Below are 16,855 nucleotides of genomic sequence, written 5' to 3'. Positions count from 1 at the left end.
GGCTACTTAGAGCAATTTTTCTCAGTGCTGATGGCACGTGAGAATGTGTGCTTGGGTGAAACAGACTCTCAAAGCTAGAGCCAGGATGTACACGTTTAAAATATATATATCACCACGATGATCCTGACATGCATCCAGAAAATGATTATTCTTGAAGCTTGGTCAGCCTGCACCCACGTGGTCCGCAGTTATTGCCGCTGGGGGAGGGTACTGACTGCCGTCGCTCACAGGGTGAGGCTCACGGTCTTAATACAGTATTTGTTTAACATGAATTCAAAGTATCTTGGAGATGTTTCAGAGAATCATAGAGGTCATGATTTAAAGAAACTTAAAAAATGTCAGCTAGTCCTACGTCTTGAATTCCCTCCATGACATCTTTTGTGAGCTTCACAAACACCCTTAGTAACCTGGAACGTGACAGCCTATCCAACATTTTTTTTAAGTGATTAACTTCAATAAACAAAATTACTCTGTCAAAATCTTCTAAAAGTTTCTGAATGCTTATTCTCAACTTCCGTACACATCTTCTCCCGACCAACAGCGACTAGTTCAAAGACCGGCATCCGTGCATGGACCACGTTTTGATTAGCTTTCCTGTAGTGGAGGCCGGAGCAGTGATGATGTAGAAGAGATGGGAGAATTGCTGGAGTGATGGTTGGAGTAGCGAGAAGAGATGAGATGAGGTGCGCAGTGGAGGGAATGACTTTGCTATCCGATATTTTAATCAGCAATTTAGACATAAAAATCAATGGCATGATAACTGCATTTTCAGAGGACACAAATCCAGGAGGAAAAGCCAATTTTTTTGGATGAAAGAATTAGGATCCAAGAAAGAGCCAGACAAATCAGAATGATGAATCTAATCTAATAAGACCACATTTAACATGAGTAAATATAATTCTTTGGACTAGGATCAAAAAATTCAACTGCCCTAGAGGATGAGAGAGCTTTTCATTTTCTTATCTATTTAATCATCATCTATTAATTTTTACCTTGTCTCATTCCAAAGACAGCTTGAAATAGCTTAAAAAGAAATAGATAGAGCAGCGATTCTCTAAGTGTGCTTCCCAGACCAGGAGCAGCAGCACCTGGAGATCTGTTAGAAATGCAAATTCTGGGGCTTCCCTGGTGGTGCAGTGGTTAAGGATCCACCTGCCAATGCAGGGGACACGGGTTCGAGCCCTGGTCTGGGAAGATCCCACATGCCACAGAGCAGCTAAGCCCGTGCGCCACAACTACTGAGCCTGCGCTCTAGAGCCCGCGAGCCACAGCTACTGAGCCTGTGTGCCACAACTATGCAAGTCTGCACACCTAGAGCCTGTGCTCTGCAACAAGAGAAGCTGCTGCAAAGAAAAGCCCGTGCACCACAACGAAGAGTGGCCCCTGCTTGCTGCAACTAGAGAAAGCCCACGTGCAGCAATGAAGACCTAACACAGCCAAATTAATTAATTAATTAATTTTAAAAAAAAGAAAGAAAGAAATACAAATTCTTGGACCTCCCCCATAGACCTACTTAGTCAGGAACGCAGGGATGGGGCCCAGTAATCTGTGCGTTTACAAGTACTCCTGCGAATTCTGATGCACAGTCAAGTTTGAGATCGAATCTAATAGAGTTTAAGATTTATTTTAATGGGAACTCCAAAGCATTCAGAAAGTTAAGATGAAGTTGAGTGTTAGGATAACATAGAGAATGAATGCCAGAAAGCTCTGCAGTGTGTGGGGAGGGGTGCTACAAATTTGGTTCAGAGCTTCCTAGTAGCCAATGCAAAGAAAGAAATATAATCAGTTTCTACACTGCACTGGGCCTGTAATAGCCACACAAACAACCTTTGTGCTGAAATTTGAGGAAAAATTCCCTGTCTTCATAAAGAAGAGAATGTGTATTTTAACAAATATTGGGTTCAACAATATCCCTTCAGTAAGTAAAACAGTGGGTTACTGAAGGTTGTTTCTTTGGCCATGTATCTCCCAATTGAACCAATGATGGGGCAAGATTAGGGATTTCTATTGAGTGTGAAATCGAAATATATGATTGGGCTCTATTGAGCTGCATCAGTAAAGAAGCAGTCTTCCGGAAGAGGAAGGTTTTCATCATACAGTTCTTCGTGTAATGGTCTGAGTGTTTGGATTCCTGTGGTCCATGCTGAGGATACTGATGATCTGAGGGAGGAACAAGACGGCAAGAGATCTAAAATCCTTTCCCATGAGCCACCCCTGCCTTCCTTTCACCTGGAAAATAAAAGGGGACCTTCTCCATATCTACTTGCCTCTTCTTTGCTAAATCCTTCACTGGGCCAACTTTATCTCAAATTGGAAAATTAATAAACTATAACTGGGCTGATTCCTCTGTCATCCACTTAGTGGTGTCCTTTAAGAAATAATTTATAAGCTTTTGCACAGCAAAGGAAACCATGAACAAAACGAAAAGACAATCTACAGACTGGGAGAAAATATTTGCAAATGATGCAACCGACAAGGGATTGATTTCCAAAATATACCAACAGCTCATACGGCCCAATATCAAAAAAACAAACAACCCAATCAAAAAATGGGCAGAAGACCTAAATAGACATTTCTCCAAAGAAGACATACAGGTGACCAACAGGCACATGGAAAGATGCTCAACATCGCTTATTAGTAACAAAATGCAAATCAAACCCACAATGAGGTATCGCCTCTCACTGGTCAGAATGGCACCATTAAAAAGTTTACAAACAATAAATGCTGGTATAGAGAAAAGGGAGCCGTCCTACACTGTTGGTGGGAATGTAAATTGGGGCAGCCACTATGGATGACAGTAGGGAGGTTCCTCAAAAAACTAAAAACAGAGTTGCCATATGATCCTGCAACCCCACTCTTGGGCATATATCCAGACAAAGCTATAATTCGAGAAGATACATGAACCCCTATGTTCACAGCAGCACTGTTTACAATAGCCAAGACATGGAAGCAGCCTAAATGTCCATCAACAGATGAATGGATAAAGAAGATACATATATACATATATATGCATACACACACACATACATACAATGGAATACTACTCAGCCATAAAAAAGAATGAAATCATGCCATTTGCAGCAACATGGATGGACCTAGAGATTATCATACTAAGTGAAGTAAGTCAGTAAGAGAAAGACAAATACCATATTATATCACTTATATGTGGAATCCAAAAAAAATTGACACAACTGAACTTATTTATAAAACAGAAATAGACTCACTAACATAGAAAACAAACTTATGGTTACCAAAGGGGAAAGGGTGGTGGAGGGATAAATTTAGGAACTTAGGATTAACAAAGACACACTACTGTATATAAAATAAACAACAAGGACCCACCTATAATGGAAACGAATCTGAAAAAGAATATATATATGTATATGTATAACTGAATCACTTTACTGTCTACCTGAAACATTGTAAATCAACTATCCTTCAATAAAAAAAGAAATAAATTATGTCTTCTTTGATATTATTAGCATATCCAATGGAAATTAACAGAGCTCAAGCCAGAGCTTTGGGGACAAGAATACACAGCAGCCTACCATGGTTTATAGGTAACAGAATGACAGCCTAGTGGTCAGAAACTCAAACTTTGAAGCCATATAAAAAGGGCTTGTACCCCAGTTCTGGTACCTACAATAGGGCCTTGTACAAGGTACTATATCTTCTTTAGGCTTAACCATCCTCCTGAACAAAATGGAGATGAAAATGGTCCATACCTTAATACCCAACCTGTAGCATCATCATCAAGTAAGCAACATTTGTTGAGTCTAGTAGAACATAAAATGAAAATAGCTAGACATCTCCCATGAGACTTTACAGGGTTGACATCCATCACTTCATAGACAATAGAAAACAAAGTACAGACGCCAAGGCTAGCTTGCCTTCCTTCAGCTTCTAGATAGAATCTGAGCATCCCAAGTCAGTGTCTTTTACCAAGACCACCAAGCATCTCTTCCTCTCTACCTCAGCTTTGATTTTGATAATATTTGAAGCAGAGCCCACAGGATAAAGAACCACCAAGCAAACAGAGTGTGAGAGCTGGGGTGGGGCCGGGGGGGAGTGGGCTTCACAGACGGAGCCAAGGTCCCGCAGCGCACTGATGGCAGTGCAGGAAGTGGAACCCACGCACCCTGCATCTGTTTCCTTCCACCATTTTTCTCTTAGTCTTCTTGCCCCTGATTCTTGACATTACTGATTTTAGTCACACTGAATTTACTTGCGTTGCAGATTTCATGGTGTCACGGGGTATAAGATAAGCAAGGAGCTTGAAGATCTTGATTCAAGTCTCAGCTCTGCCATGGACTGATTGTGTTGTCTTTGGCATAGCCAGCTTTCTTATTTGAGGCTCAACATTCACATCTATCTAATGGGAATAATAATATCTGCACTTCTTGCCTTTCTAGGATTGTTACAAGGTTTAATGAGATGTGTATAAAAGCACATTATAAACTGCACTATGCTATGCAAATGGATGAGTTATTTTTTAAAGAGACTGCTTCCAAATTTCCCTGTACCTCCCTCATTCTGTGTTTTGAGTTTTTCAGGGTCCCTTTCTCATACCTCGGCCTTCATTCCTTCAGGATGCTAAGGCTCAGTAATAACCCTTTAAGCCTATTATTTGACTAATAATTTAGTGTGGGAGGGAAACAAAACAGCCTTATTTTTATAATTATACCAATATTTGAGAGACATAGGATCACTTAGAAGACCATTACATCAAGCGCTTCGCAGCAGTATTTCTTTTTGCAATGCTCTCAAATGTTTAAGAGCCATGTAAAAATTAGGTAAGAGAGACATTTGCCAATTACCCCTGATATGGGCCTGAGTCATCAGGCATAGTCATTGCTACCCCCTCAAAATTTCCAGGTGAAAAATCAAATTATCTTAGCGAATACTGGACACTATAATTATGATGATGTATGGCTTGATGTGCCCCTGTGTTTTCCTGTTGTGTTCGGAGAAAAAACGTGTTTGATAGACCCAAGTTTAAGTTCATGGGTTCACCATTCATTGTCTGTGTGGCCTTGGGCAAAGAACTTATTATCTCGAAACAATGTTGCTGGTTTTGTTTGAAAAAAGAAAAAAAATGAGGTCAGTAATGGCTGTCCAGTGGGTGATTTAGGGTTATTGATTATGGTATTTGTTTTCATTTGTATTTTGGTTTCATGAGACAGAGACCACACATATAACCTATTATGAAGACATGCGTGAAGTATCAAGGGAACTCTTGGATATCTGAGGGCAGGAGGCATGTGGGGCTGGGTTTCACCACATGTAGAGACTGAACCCTTCCATCCTTGATAACTCAGCAGTGAGGTGTGTATAACTCACCCTGGTATAGCCTGTTAGGTTGGCTCTGTGACCCAGCTCAGTTCTATTTTTTTGACATCCTTTCTGGTACTAAGTTTTTCTCCTGATGCATGTTTCCCAATTCATAGTTTTTGAGAGAACGTCCAGTTCTCAGGCCAGCTCATTTACTTTATACTGAATGGGCTCCTGCTTAGATTGTGAGTGGCCACTCCTCCAACATTGGGTCCACCACTGGGTCAATCAGTGGGCAAAGAGACAAGAAGTCATAAACCTGGTCCCTTGGATGTGCCCCTTCGTCAAGGGCATGGCTGAAGTTTCCTTAGAGACGGAGTAGGGCGTCATCTGTGAGGGCTCAGTTTCTAGGCTTGGCTTCGATTCGGATCCTGACTTGGACAGTTTCTAAAGATGCGACCTTACACAAGTAACTTAATCTTGTTGAGTCTAAGTTTCCTCATCTAAAAAATGGATATGATAGTTCACACCTCGTAGGAGTGTCATTGAGTCTTAAATAACAAAAGGGAAGTGTTTAGCATGGTTTCTGCCACGAATTGAACCCTCAGTAAATGCTGGATAGGTCCATATCAGGAGGAGGTGTGTGGGCAGGCACCATGAAACAGGTCTGATGCAACACATAAGGGTACTTCATTAACAACTGTTCACCTCCTCTGTGTGTTGAGATGAACAACAATGACCCGTCCTCTGTCCCCTGGGATACACCTCCTTCATGTTTCTGTCCTCAAGTTGGCTGGCATTCTCCACGATCCTGACAGAATCACTGCATGCCTCACTGACAAAATGGGATGCTACAGGATTTTATAAGGTCTGCCTTAGCCCTTCTCGCTGGAATCAAGTAGCTGGCTCCCCGTCTACAATCACTGGGCCCACTTCACGCTGGATGGAGATTGGCCGCCGTATCGAGCAGCGTAGAAAGCATCTAGGATGCAGCCTTCTCCAGGGGCTGGAACGTTTACGGCACTGTTGAGTCATTTCTTCTGGCATTTTTCCATCAGGGTCTTGGGAAATCCTAAGTTTTCACACAGAGGATATAACACAGTGAACTGAAATATGCGTGAAATGAGATGGGGTGTTTGACTTGGGACGTAGAAATTCCTTTTATTGTTATACAGCGATGCTTTATTTATTTGATTGTGTCGGAAAATGGACTATTTCACAGAAGTGAAGCTTACAGATACCTGAAGTTTTCCCACTTCAGCTCTGAAACTATTTGTAACTCTTGTTTAATGGGAATCTTCCTAAAATGTATCTCACACGTCAGCCTTCTTCTTAACAGAAGATGCAGATATTATTATTGAGTACTTACTATGTACTTGGCACCATTCTTAATGCTTAACTCTTATTAACAACCCTGTGGCATGGGTGCTACCATAGCCCCCATTTCACAGACAAGGAAATTGAGGCTTAGAGAAGTTGAGTAACTGAGCCAAGGTTACACAAGGAGAAGTCATGGAATTGAGATTTGTGCCCAGATCTCCCCGAGCTCTTAAAAAACTGGCCACATTATTGGAGAATATTTTGGTTAATAAATGACCCTAAGAACTATTAACCATCTAAGCAGGACCTTTGGAAGTCTACACATACATTTCAGGAATGTGTCCAAGACGCTGAGCATCCCTTGGCCGCTTTTTAAAAGGAGTTAGGGGACTTCCCTGGTGGCGCAGTGGTTAAGAATCCACCTGCTAATGCAGGGGAAACCGGTTCGAGCCCTGGTCCGGGAAGATCCGACGTGCCACGGAGCAACTAAGCCCGCGAGCCACAACTACTGAAGCCCGCACGCCTAGAGCCTGTGCTCCGCAACAAGAGAAGCCACCGCAATGAGAAGCCCGCGCAAGACAATGAAGAATAGCCCCTGCTCGCCGCAACTAGAGAAAGCCTGCACGCAGCAAGGAAGACCCAACGCAGCCAAAAATAAATAAAATAAATACATTTTTTAAAAAAGGAGTTAGTACTCAAACTGGCAGCACATTTTTTGGGATATTCATGAATATTCCTTCATTCAGTGGATGTTGCGTGAGTCCCTACTGTGTTGCTGTGGGCATAATGTATGCCACGTGTTCTGGAAGCAAAGAAATACGAGGCATGCAGCTGCCTTCAGAAAAGGTACATGTTAGGGATACTTCAGTGGGGCGATATGTGCATCTTGCCTCATTTGTGTCCAGAAAAACCTAAAAAAGGGATGATTCTTGAACCCATCTTTCAAGGAAGCCATCCTCCTTGCCCTTACCCATTCCTTATGGGTGAGACTGATAAGTAGAGACCAGGGGATGTAGGTAGAGTTAGATGCTTCCTTGGCTCCAAAGAGGCCAAGGAAGAAATGGGCCACCTGTGTTTAAGAAAGAGTTCGCGTCTTACTTGAAAAGGAAGCTGTGGCTGGACGCTAACGGGCCTTGGGCCAAACCGAGGAGTTTGGTTTCTATAACCCGTGTCTTTCCTAGATGGCAGCTTATGAAAACAGGCAGTACATTAGAACCACAGCTGGTGGGAAAAAATACATGTTGAGTGAGATATGTGTTCCCACTTGATTAGTTCACGGGTGTTAGACGCAATTCCCAGTTGCAGCTCTTGAAAAAAATCCAACAGTTCAGAGCATTGGTAGCATCATTAGAATCAAGTATGTGGTTTTCCAAGGCAATGACTTTGATATATTTTAATGATAACTTTCTTATTTCAAAAGTAATATGTTTGTAGAAAATACCTAATGACTTCTCTCAGCCAGAGGTAACTAAAGTTTTTGAAATGAACCCTCCAGTCTTCCCATCCCCATTGGTCCCTCACTTTGACCTATATTCTTCGAGTCACCCTCCTGCAGCTGGACCCAATGTGGTCTCTTAATGGCTCATAGTCACCATTATGGGTACCGTTTATGGCTCGGCGCTCATGTAAGTCGATGGGATGGTTGAGGTGTGACGGTTGTTTTGAGACCTTTTAGGTTAGGTCTTTTTTCTCTTTGTTTTTCACACAATGGCGGATGGCCATTGTGTCTGGCTGCTTTCCATGTGTCTTCTTATAACCTCTTCCTAGTATATTTTTTACCCTTGATTAACTGCTAGAACAGCTAATGACCAGGCTGGTTAATACATACTTTTAAAATAAGACTAAGGAGGCTCTGAGTGGGAGCAAAGGGACTCTCTTTTGAATTAGAGCGTGAACTCTGCAACTGCCATTTGAAGGGCTGGGAAAGCATTAGTTGTCTAGAAAGATCACTGCTTTACTTTATTGGTGACATCTAGCTAAGTAACATTACTATTAGGCATGTTTCATCAGAAAATTTAAAAAGAAAGGAGAGAGGAATTGGGGAGCGGGCGAAGGGAGGGAATGGGAAGGAAAGAAAACTCAAGCCAGTGCTTTCTTTCGGATCTCATTGTGAATTTCTTTTTTCATGTTTGCTGTTCACAGTGGTTTAAACTTCATTGACTTGATGGTGCGACAAGGGAATATCGACAACCCTCCCAAGACCCCCCTGGTGCCAGGATTTGAATGTTCTGGGATTGTTGAAGCTCTGGGAGACAGCGTTAAAGGATTCGAGGTAATGTTTTGACTTCTGACTGAAAGGATGATATCTATCTGGAATCCATTAAGATAATAAAAGAGTATGCAAGATATGTTTGAAATAATCTATAACGTGTCTTATTGTTATTGTCTCATTATTTGGGTTTATTAACAGTGGTTGTAAATGATAGGACTTTCCAAACGTCTCATACCTTTCCCATGTACCGTCTTGTTGTTCCTGGCAACGGTCTGGTGAAGGGGCCAGGGGAAACCTTAGCATCCCCTTTATTCATTTTATACAGTTATTAATAAGATTAAAATTAATACAGCTATGAATTTGGCCTTGTATTAACTAAGTGTACATCCCTCCTCTCTCTATCCGTGGCTCTCATTTCATCACTTCAGGCTCAAAAGTCAACTACAAAACGCAAAAGTTGGGGAGAAGTAGCCTCTGTATTTTATAATTGGGTTCCTTTAAATACCTACTTAGCTGATGCATCTAAGCGATCATTTATAAATCGTTATTTCAGACACTGGGAAAGTGGCATTTTTGGATGAGGATTTTAAAGCCGAAGGGGAGAGGTGACTGACAATGAGACAGGATCGGCTATGGGCTGGTGGCTTGGGGAGCAGGGCAAGGGATAAAAAGGGTTATTATATTATTCTGACTACTTTTGTACATGTTCAAAATTCCGCATAATAAACTTTTTTTTATCGCTGAAAAGATGTATGACCCTTCCTACCATTATCATGCAAATCAAGTAGGATCTTGTCTATAAAAACTGAAAAACTATGGGCAAATCAATTGCACAAAATTGCGGTAGTTTGGAGCAAGAAAAAACAGTGGAAATCAGGCATAAGAGCTCTCGCTCGACTTTAAATGCTTCCCACGGAGAGATGAAGGGACCTCACATTTGAGAATCTACCATAACTAGAAACATGGGGAAGTTACTGTTTTTCAGCCTGCAAGGTAAATATTGTTATCCCCTTAGAGATGAAGTTCAGAAGGGTTCAGTAATTTCCATGTGGTCAGAAAGATAATAAGTAGTAGCTGCAGCTGGATTCAAATCACCAGAGCCTCTTTACTCTTCCTGCAGTCCCACGCTCTTTCCCTCTGTTCTCCACCTGCAACCACTGCGACAGTTAACACAGGGAGAGAAGCGCTATAAAAGGCAAAGCCAGAATGCGCCCTTGGAATTGATTCTGAGGCTGCTCAGCTCTCGGTGCCTCGGAGCCTCAACATACTGTGAAAATATCAATATGCTCCCGATTCATTACGATGAACGTCTGGAAATCTCATCCCGCTCATCCGTCTTTTTGCCGGTGGTTTCCAGATAACGTGGCAGAAAAACGTTGAGAGAGCAGTAGATGCGCTTTTTCTTTTCTTTCCTATGACTTTACATTTTCTGTCCCCAGGTAAGCAATCTAACCTCACGTGGCAGCACCATCTCTCCCTGAAAGTGCTGCACGTGAGCGCTATGATCTGCTCTTCGCCCCTCCACGTGGTCCCAAAGGAACAGTTCATACCGTTTGCGCTATTCATCTTGAGCACTGGATAAATAACCCACCATTTTAGACTGTAACAGCAGATAAGGATGTTGTTGGCCTTAGTGTAGAGGGAGGAATCACTGCTTGATTACTTGTATTGTTTCCCTTACATGTGATCTTTCTTCTGCTAGTTAGCCCTGACTTGCTATTTGTCAAACCGATCCATCACCCCCTCTACCCTCCTCCAGTACGTTCAGTTGCACAAACAAACAAAAGCAGCCACCTACAGCCTTCCAGTCAGGGTGTGATTTGGGAGAAAATCAATACTAATAGGCCCTCTGTAATTCTGACTTAAAACTTTCAATCATGTTGGAGATGGGATTCCACACGGCAACACACTGAGTAGCTCTTGGCTTGACGGATTGAAGGGAGCCTTGAAAAGTTGTTGCCAGAGGCTCAGCACTAAAGGAATCATTTGGGCTTAGTCGCCCAGGACTAATTTCGTTTTTTTAAACAGAATCAAGTAATGAGGTGAATTGGATGTTTAAAAAAAAAAAAAAAAAGGTTCCCCACCGCTGGACTCTGAGACTGGGGCTGCTGATCTGATGGCTGGTCCTCTTTTTGCCATTTTGATAGTGAAACAAGAAGTCTGGAGCAGTCAACCCTGCTGGGATGGCTACGACCATCACTGCCAAGGTGGTCTGGGCTGGCTATGACCATCACCGTCAAGGTGGTCTGTGACAGCACAACCATCGCTGTCAAGGTGGTGGAAACACTCTTTTCATAGACTCTGTTGACACTGGAGGCCATCAGCTGCTCTGTGGTGTTATGGATCTTTGGGTTTGCATGATTCTGTGCAAACTAGGATGCCAGTGTTAGACTCTAGAGATCCTCTGGTCCAAGCTAGGGCATCTGAGATGATATTCCTGACATCATCATTTGGTTTTTAACGCTTAGACAGCTGTTCCTCTGCTTCATGAAACTCAGTGGGTCGATATTTAGCTTTTGATCATTCAACTGTGAAATCCATGAGATCAGGAACCAATCTGTTCTTTTTAAGAGTTAGCATTAATTGTTCTCTCCTCGTTTTACATGCACAGTGCCAAGTGGATTGCATGCATATTATGTCATTTAATCTCCATAAGGACCTGTTCCTAATATTATACCCATTTAAAAGCTGAGAAAACTGAGACTTAAAGAGTTAGACTAATATTCCCAGACTTGGTAGGTTCCCCTGTTGTACATCCTTATATAAATTTATTTCTTCTTTGTAGCACTTAGGTGTAATGAATTAACTATTTGTATCTGGAGTCAGCCTACCTAGATTCACGTCCCAGTACAGCTACTCTTTGGCTACATGACTTTGGGCATGTGCTTTCATCTCTCTTTGCCTCAGTTTAAATGTCTGTAAAACCTATGATCATTCGTCTGTAATATGGTGCTGTAACAAAACCCATCTCACAGGAGGCTTTTGTTGTTGTTTTTGAGCAGGGGTGAAAGAGAAATCCTAAACTAGAAAGAAAATAAAACAGTCGAGTCGATCATAAAAATATATATACACTAAAACACACACATATGAAAGCCGTTAATTTACTGAGAAATCACTATGACCACAGCAATCTGAATATTGCATTTAAAAGTTATAGTATAAGCAACTAACATCAAATAGCAGAATGGTTCAATTGAACTAGCACTTGGCAGCTCGTGTAAGCCATCAGTGATAGTTTACTTCGTATTTACCTTTAATAATGATATGCTATGAAAAAAACTTAGCATATGATTATAACCACTTTAAAGGGAAGACTGCTTTTTTTTCTTTTTTTTGAATGGTGTCTGGCTATGTAAACCACTGATAAAAAAAACCCCCAGTATTCAGCCCTGCCTCATCTAATCATGAGGTAAAGCATGTGACAGCCTTAGGACAATGTCTGCCATATAATACGTGTGCAATAAACGTTAGTTGTTATTCCTCACACCCGATGGCATTTTCCTAGTTCACTCTAAGCCTGGCTGCTCTTGTTCAATCTCTTGCACTTAGATTTACATGGCTCCTCTGATGGACCACGTTTCACATCCGATGTAATCGGTAATCCATTGATGCAAATACCACAGTGAACTAACCTGGCAAGGAATCTATATGGGGTGGGAGAGAATAGCTGAGAGTAGATTTGACTCCTAGCCCCTTTGACCTTCCCAGTTCCCAAACAGGGAGATTAGATGAGAGGTTAAATCAGTAATATGACCTTCCAACACTAACATTCCACGGCATGTGATGTGATGCACGTTGTATCGATACATTTATGCTCCAGAAGAGGGGTAGAGTCCCTGGCTTCCATGGCCCCTGGGAAGCTTGCACAGATGGACTTCAAGAGCATCCACAGGGACTTCCCTGGTGGTCCAGTGGTTAAGAATCCACCTTCCAAGGCAGAGGACACCGGTTTGATCCCTGGTCGGGGAACTAAGATTCCACATGCCACGGGGCAACTAAGCCCACGTGCGGCAACTACTGAGCCTGTGCACTCTGGAGCCCACTCGCCACAACTAGAGAGAAGGCTGTGTGCCACAACTAGAGAGAAGCCCACGTGCCACAATGAAGAGCTCGCGTGCTGCAATGAAAGATCCTGCCTGCCGCAACTAAGACTTGACACAGCCAATAAATAAATAAATAAATTCTAAAAATTGTTTCTCGTTAAAAAAAAAAAGCATCCACAAATGCCTTGAAAGGCAGGTGAGGTGAAGGTGTGCATATTTGAGGGTTTGGGGTTTCTTTTTTTACTGGGAAGGACTCTTTAGTTTTCGTCAGATTCTTAAGAATATTTGAGAAATCTCTCAGAAAAGATTAAGAAACCTCCACTAACTCTGTGCTTCCCTATTCCCAGATCGGGGACCGTGTCATGGCATTTGTCAATTACAATGCCTGGGCAGAGGTGGTCTGCACACCAGTGGAATTCGTCTACAAGGTCCCAGATGACATGAGCTTCTCCGAGGCCGCTGCGTTCCCTGTGAACTTTGTCACGGCCTACATGATGCTCTTTGAAGTTGCCAACCTGCGAGAAGGGATGTCTGTGCTCGTGCACTCTGCTGGCGGTGGCGTGGTAAGTGGGCTGCTTGTGAGGCCTCCTCCCCAGGGTCAGGATGGAGGAAGTGCAGTGACGCCCAGCTGATGATGAGATTCCTGTGTGAGCTGTGTCCATTCGTAGGGATGAGCGCTATGGTTCTGGTGAAGCTCACATGGATGGTGGAATTTGTACAGAGGATTGCGTGTGGGGTAGGATGAGCCTCAGGGATGGTTTCCCTGGAGTCTGGAAAGGTCTCCAAGATGGCGTGTTAGGACTCAGTGTGTCTCAGAGATGGATTCTGTAGAGAAGCACTCTCATTCTTGGTATCTCAGTGAGCTGTTACGTCAATCGTCGCGAGCCGCTTCGTAAGTCGTGTACTACTAACATTAGCTGCAACACCAAAACGGAGGATGATTTACTTTTCCAATAAGTTGCCACGAATTCGTGACGCTTCCCATAGTAATGGCGCCCTTATTCATTTGTGTTCTGATATATTTTCTTGAGTGGGAGAGAGGTAGACAGAGATTGTCCTAGCACAACAGGAATTACACTTTAACCTAAGTCTACCCATGAGAGTGGCTGCCTACGTGAATGTCATCTGTAAGGTGTGTTTTTGACAAGGGGGGAAATAATGGAAATTAAAATCGCTGCTCTGGAGCTAAGGGATGGCATAGGTTTCTTCCATGGTTTGGATGGGTCTCGGTACCAGTCACTCCATATGTATTGCACAGCTGTCCCGTGGCAAGCACTGTGTTCCCATCGTGGTCTACTGGGGTTGGAGGAGAACTCTTTGAGAGTAGGAGACATTACTCATTAATTCAACAATTATGTATCAAATACATACTATGTCTTGGACTTTATGGGAATAGAGATTAAAAAGAGAAGGTCCAGATACACCATCCAGTATCTGTGTGAGAGGTTCTTGGTGTTGGGGATTCTGTGGTTTGATGAACTCAGAGATGAACTCTTAGGTTAGGTGTGTCTTGATGTTTTCACTGGAGGTTCTACTAACATTGATTTTTTTTTTTTTTTAATCCTGGCTTTCTACAACTACCAAAACCCTACATAGTGTTAAGCACATTTCCGGTTTTCCTTTCCAAGAAGACAAGCTCACATACAAAAATGTGAAGGCAGAGACGTGACACTTTAGGAATGCTTTAAGAGGAGTCCCGTCAATCACTTTAGCAAATTTGCCAATGTCTTTTGACCATGAGTAAAGATACAATAAGAGTTAAAATATCCCTCAGAAAAGAAATGGATTTTGGTGCCACTGAATCTGTTAACAGCAAGCAAGCCATTTAGAATGCTGGCATTTATGAGCTCGGTGCGCTCAGCATACAAAGCATGAGAGACCTGTTTTCATATTATCAACATAAGCGCCAGGCTTTACGATGGGGCTGGACTCAGTTCTGCTGAGAGTCCATGTTGAAACATTGGCACTGATGATGTTTCGTTTCATGTTTTGATTTTGTTTGTTTGTTTGAGTTTGTTCTTGGAACCAAGAGAAATGTATCAGGGACATGGGTCTCACAGAAGAGAAAAAAAGTCTTGGAAAATAACAAAAGTTCTTATCATGCCTTGTTCTAAGCTCACAGACGGTACAACAGCAAGAAATAAAACGTGAAACAGATGAAGGAACTGGGGAGAAGGGACAGTGAGGGTAGGTAACTAAGCTGCCGCATGTAATGTGGGCTTTGATGTGCTAAAGCTTTGTTGAAGGCTCTTGCTTCCTAATAGTGAGTTGTGCAAAGAGAAAAATGACCAGTCACGTGCACTAATGTTCATTTGATGGAAATAAACCAGTTATTAGGAAAACCATAACTAGTACTGGGTTTTAAGACTGGGGGAATCTTTCTCTGTGGTTTCTCATAAGAAATCTATGCTGACAAGCAATGAACATCCATCAACAAAACGGTTATAATAAATGCAATGTCTGTGATGCTTTTCCTTATGGTGTGCTTGTAATGTAGTCCAATAGCACCGAAGTAATGCAACATTTAGCAAAAGCAAATACCCTGGGCCAAGAAGGATGTGGTCTGGCTTAATCCATGGACAGTTGAAGGGTGTGGTTGGAATGCCCAGCTTTCAGGTGGGTGGGTCTCCTTAAATAACATTTTTCCAACCAAGATTTGCTAAGTGGTTTTGCGCACAGAGTTCAAGGTTTCCCTAAGAGGAAAGTTTTTTGGCCAAGTGCATAACCACATACGTGAATGCTTAAGCAAGCTGAGGTGGAATTGACACTGTCTTACAAAACCCAACAAGTTCTAAAGGGAGCCCAGACCATTTCACCACCCCACGGTGGAAAGACCAGCGAGTCACCCCAGGGCAGAACTAGACTCCTCCCAAGAAGACAGCCAGCCACAGCTCTCATGATGGGGGGAGCTCCCTGGGGAGTACTTTTTATGCATTATCTGTGATACCCTGGAGAGGTGTGGAGCTGCTTCCCATCACTGTTGGGTAGGTCTGGCGTGGTTGCTGTGGTAGGCAGGATGATTCCCTTCCCCCCACACACACCCCCCAGATATCTATGTCCTAATCCCTTACATGGCAAAAGGAATTGTGCAGATGTGATTAAGGAAAGGACCTTGAGATGGAGAGACTATCCTGGATTATCCAGGTGGGTCCGACGTACCCATAAGGGTCCTAAAAGATGGAAGAGGGAGGGAGGAGAGTCAGAAAGAGATTCAGAGATGTTACCCTGCTGGCTTTGATGATGGAGGAAGAGACCGTAAGCCAAGACATGTGGGCAGTCTCTACATGCTGCAAGAGATAAGGAAAGGGATTCTCCCCTGGAGCTTCCAGAAGGAACGCAGCCCTGCTAAAACCTTGATTGTAGCCGAGTGAAACCCATTTTGGGGAATTCCCTGGCGGTCCCGTGGTTACGACTCTGCGATTCCACTGCAGGGGGCCCGGGTTCTATCCCTGGTCAGGGAACTAAGATTCCACAAGCTACGCAGCGTGGCCAGAAAACAAAAAAACAAAAAACCATTTTGGACTTCTGATCTCCAGAACTGTAATATAATACATCTGTATATAATGTAATACAGATTACATTCTTACTTATCCTATTACAGTAAACTCTAATAGAATAAATTGGTTTTGTTTATTTGCTTTTAGCCATGGACTTGGTGGTAATTTGTTGCAGCAGCAATAGAAAACGAATACAGCCACTTTCTCTGGGCTGCCTCCCTTCCCAGTGTGGAAAGCCCACAGAGGCCTGAAGAAAACACAAGTAACAAGTAACAGAACTAGGATTCACACCCTAATCTGGCTGATTCTAAAATCTATTCTCTTTCCACTTGACAACCCAATCATTCATTCCTTCACTTATTCATTCATTCAACATATATTTGTTCATCTTCTACCTTAGTGCCAACTACAGACATTTCAAAGAGCCAAAGACTATGGCCTGGGTACATGTTTCCTAATTTGATGATGATGACAAAGAAAGTTCAACCTAATTAGGATAAAGTTTCCTAAAC

General features: G+C 42.6%; 1 protein-coding gene and 1 non-coding gene across 2 annotated transcripts in view; one reads left to right on the top strand and one right to left on the bottom strand.

The window, feature by feature from the left end:
* Window positions 1-8,736: 8,736 nt before the first annotated feature.
* LOC132596387 (synaptic vesicle membrane protein VAT-1 homolog-like) overlaps window positions 8,737-16,855 on the top strand; it is a 125,815-nt gene continuing 117,696 nt past the window's right edge. The window contains exons 1-2 of the mRNA XM_060293416.1: window positions 8,737-8,863; window positions 13,194-13,409. Of these exons, the coding sequence (XP_060149399.1) occupies window positions 8,756-8,863; window positions 13,194-13,409 (324 nt within the window). The 5' untranslated portion in view covers window positions 8,737-8,755. The remainder of the gene's footprint in view (window positions 8,864-13,193; window positions 13,410-16,855) is intronic.
* On the bottom strand, window positions 12,043-12,196 carry LOC132596390 (small nucleolar RNA SNORA15). The gene has a single exon (XR_009562476.1). It is a non-coding gene; the product is annotated as a small nucleolar RNA SNORA15 (small nucleolar RNA).

The sequence above is a fragment of the Globicephala melas genome, unplaced genomic scaffold (genome assembly GCF_963455315.2).
Source record: "Globicephala melas unplaced genomic scaffold, mGloMel1.2 SCAFFOLD_253, whole genome shotgun sequence".
Taxonomy (NCBI): Eukaryota; Metazoa; Chordata; class Mammalia; order Artiodactyla; family Delphinidae; genus Globicephala; species Globicephala melas.
The sequence above is the reverse complement of the archived record's forward strand: the minus strand, read 5'-3'. Positions and strand labels throughout refer to the sequence as shown.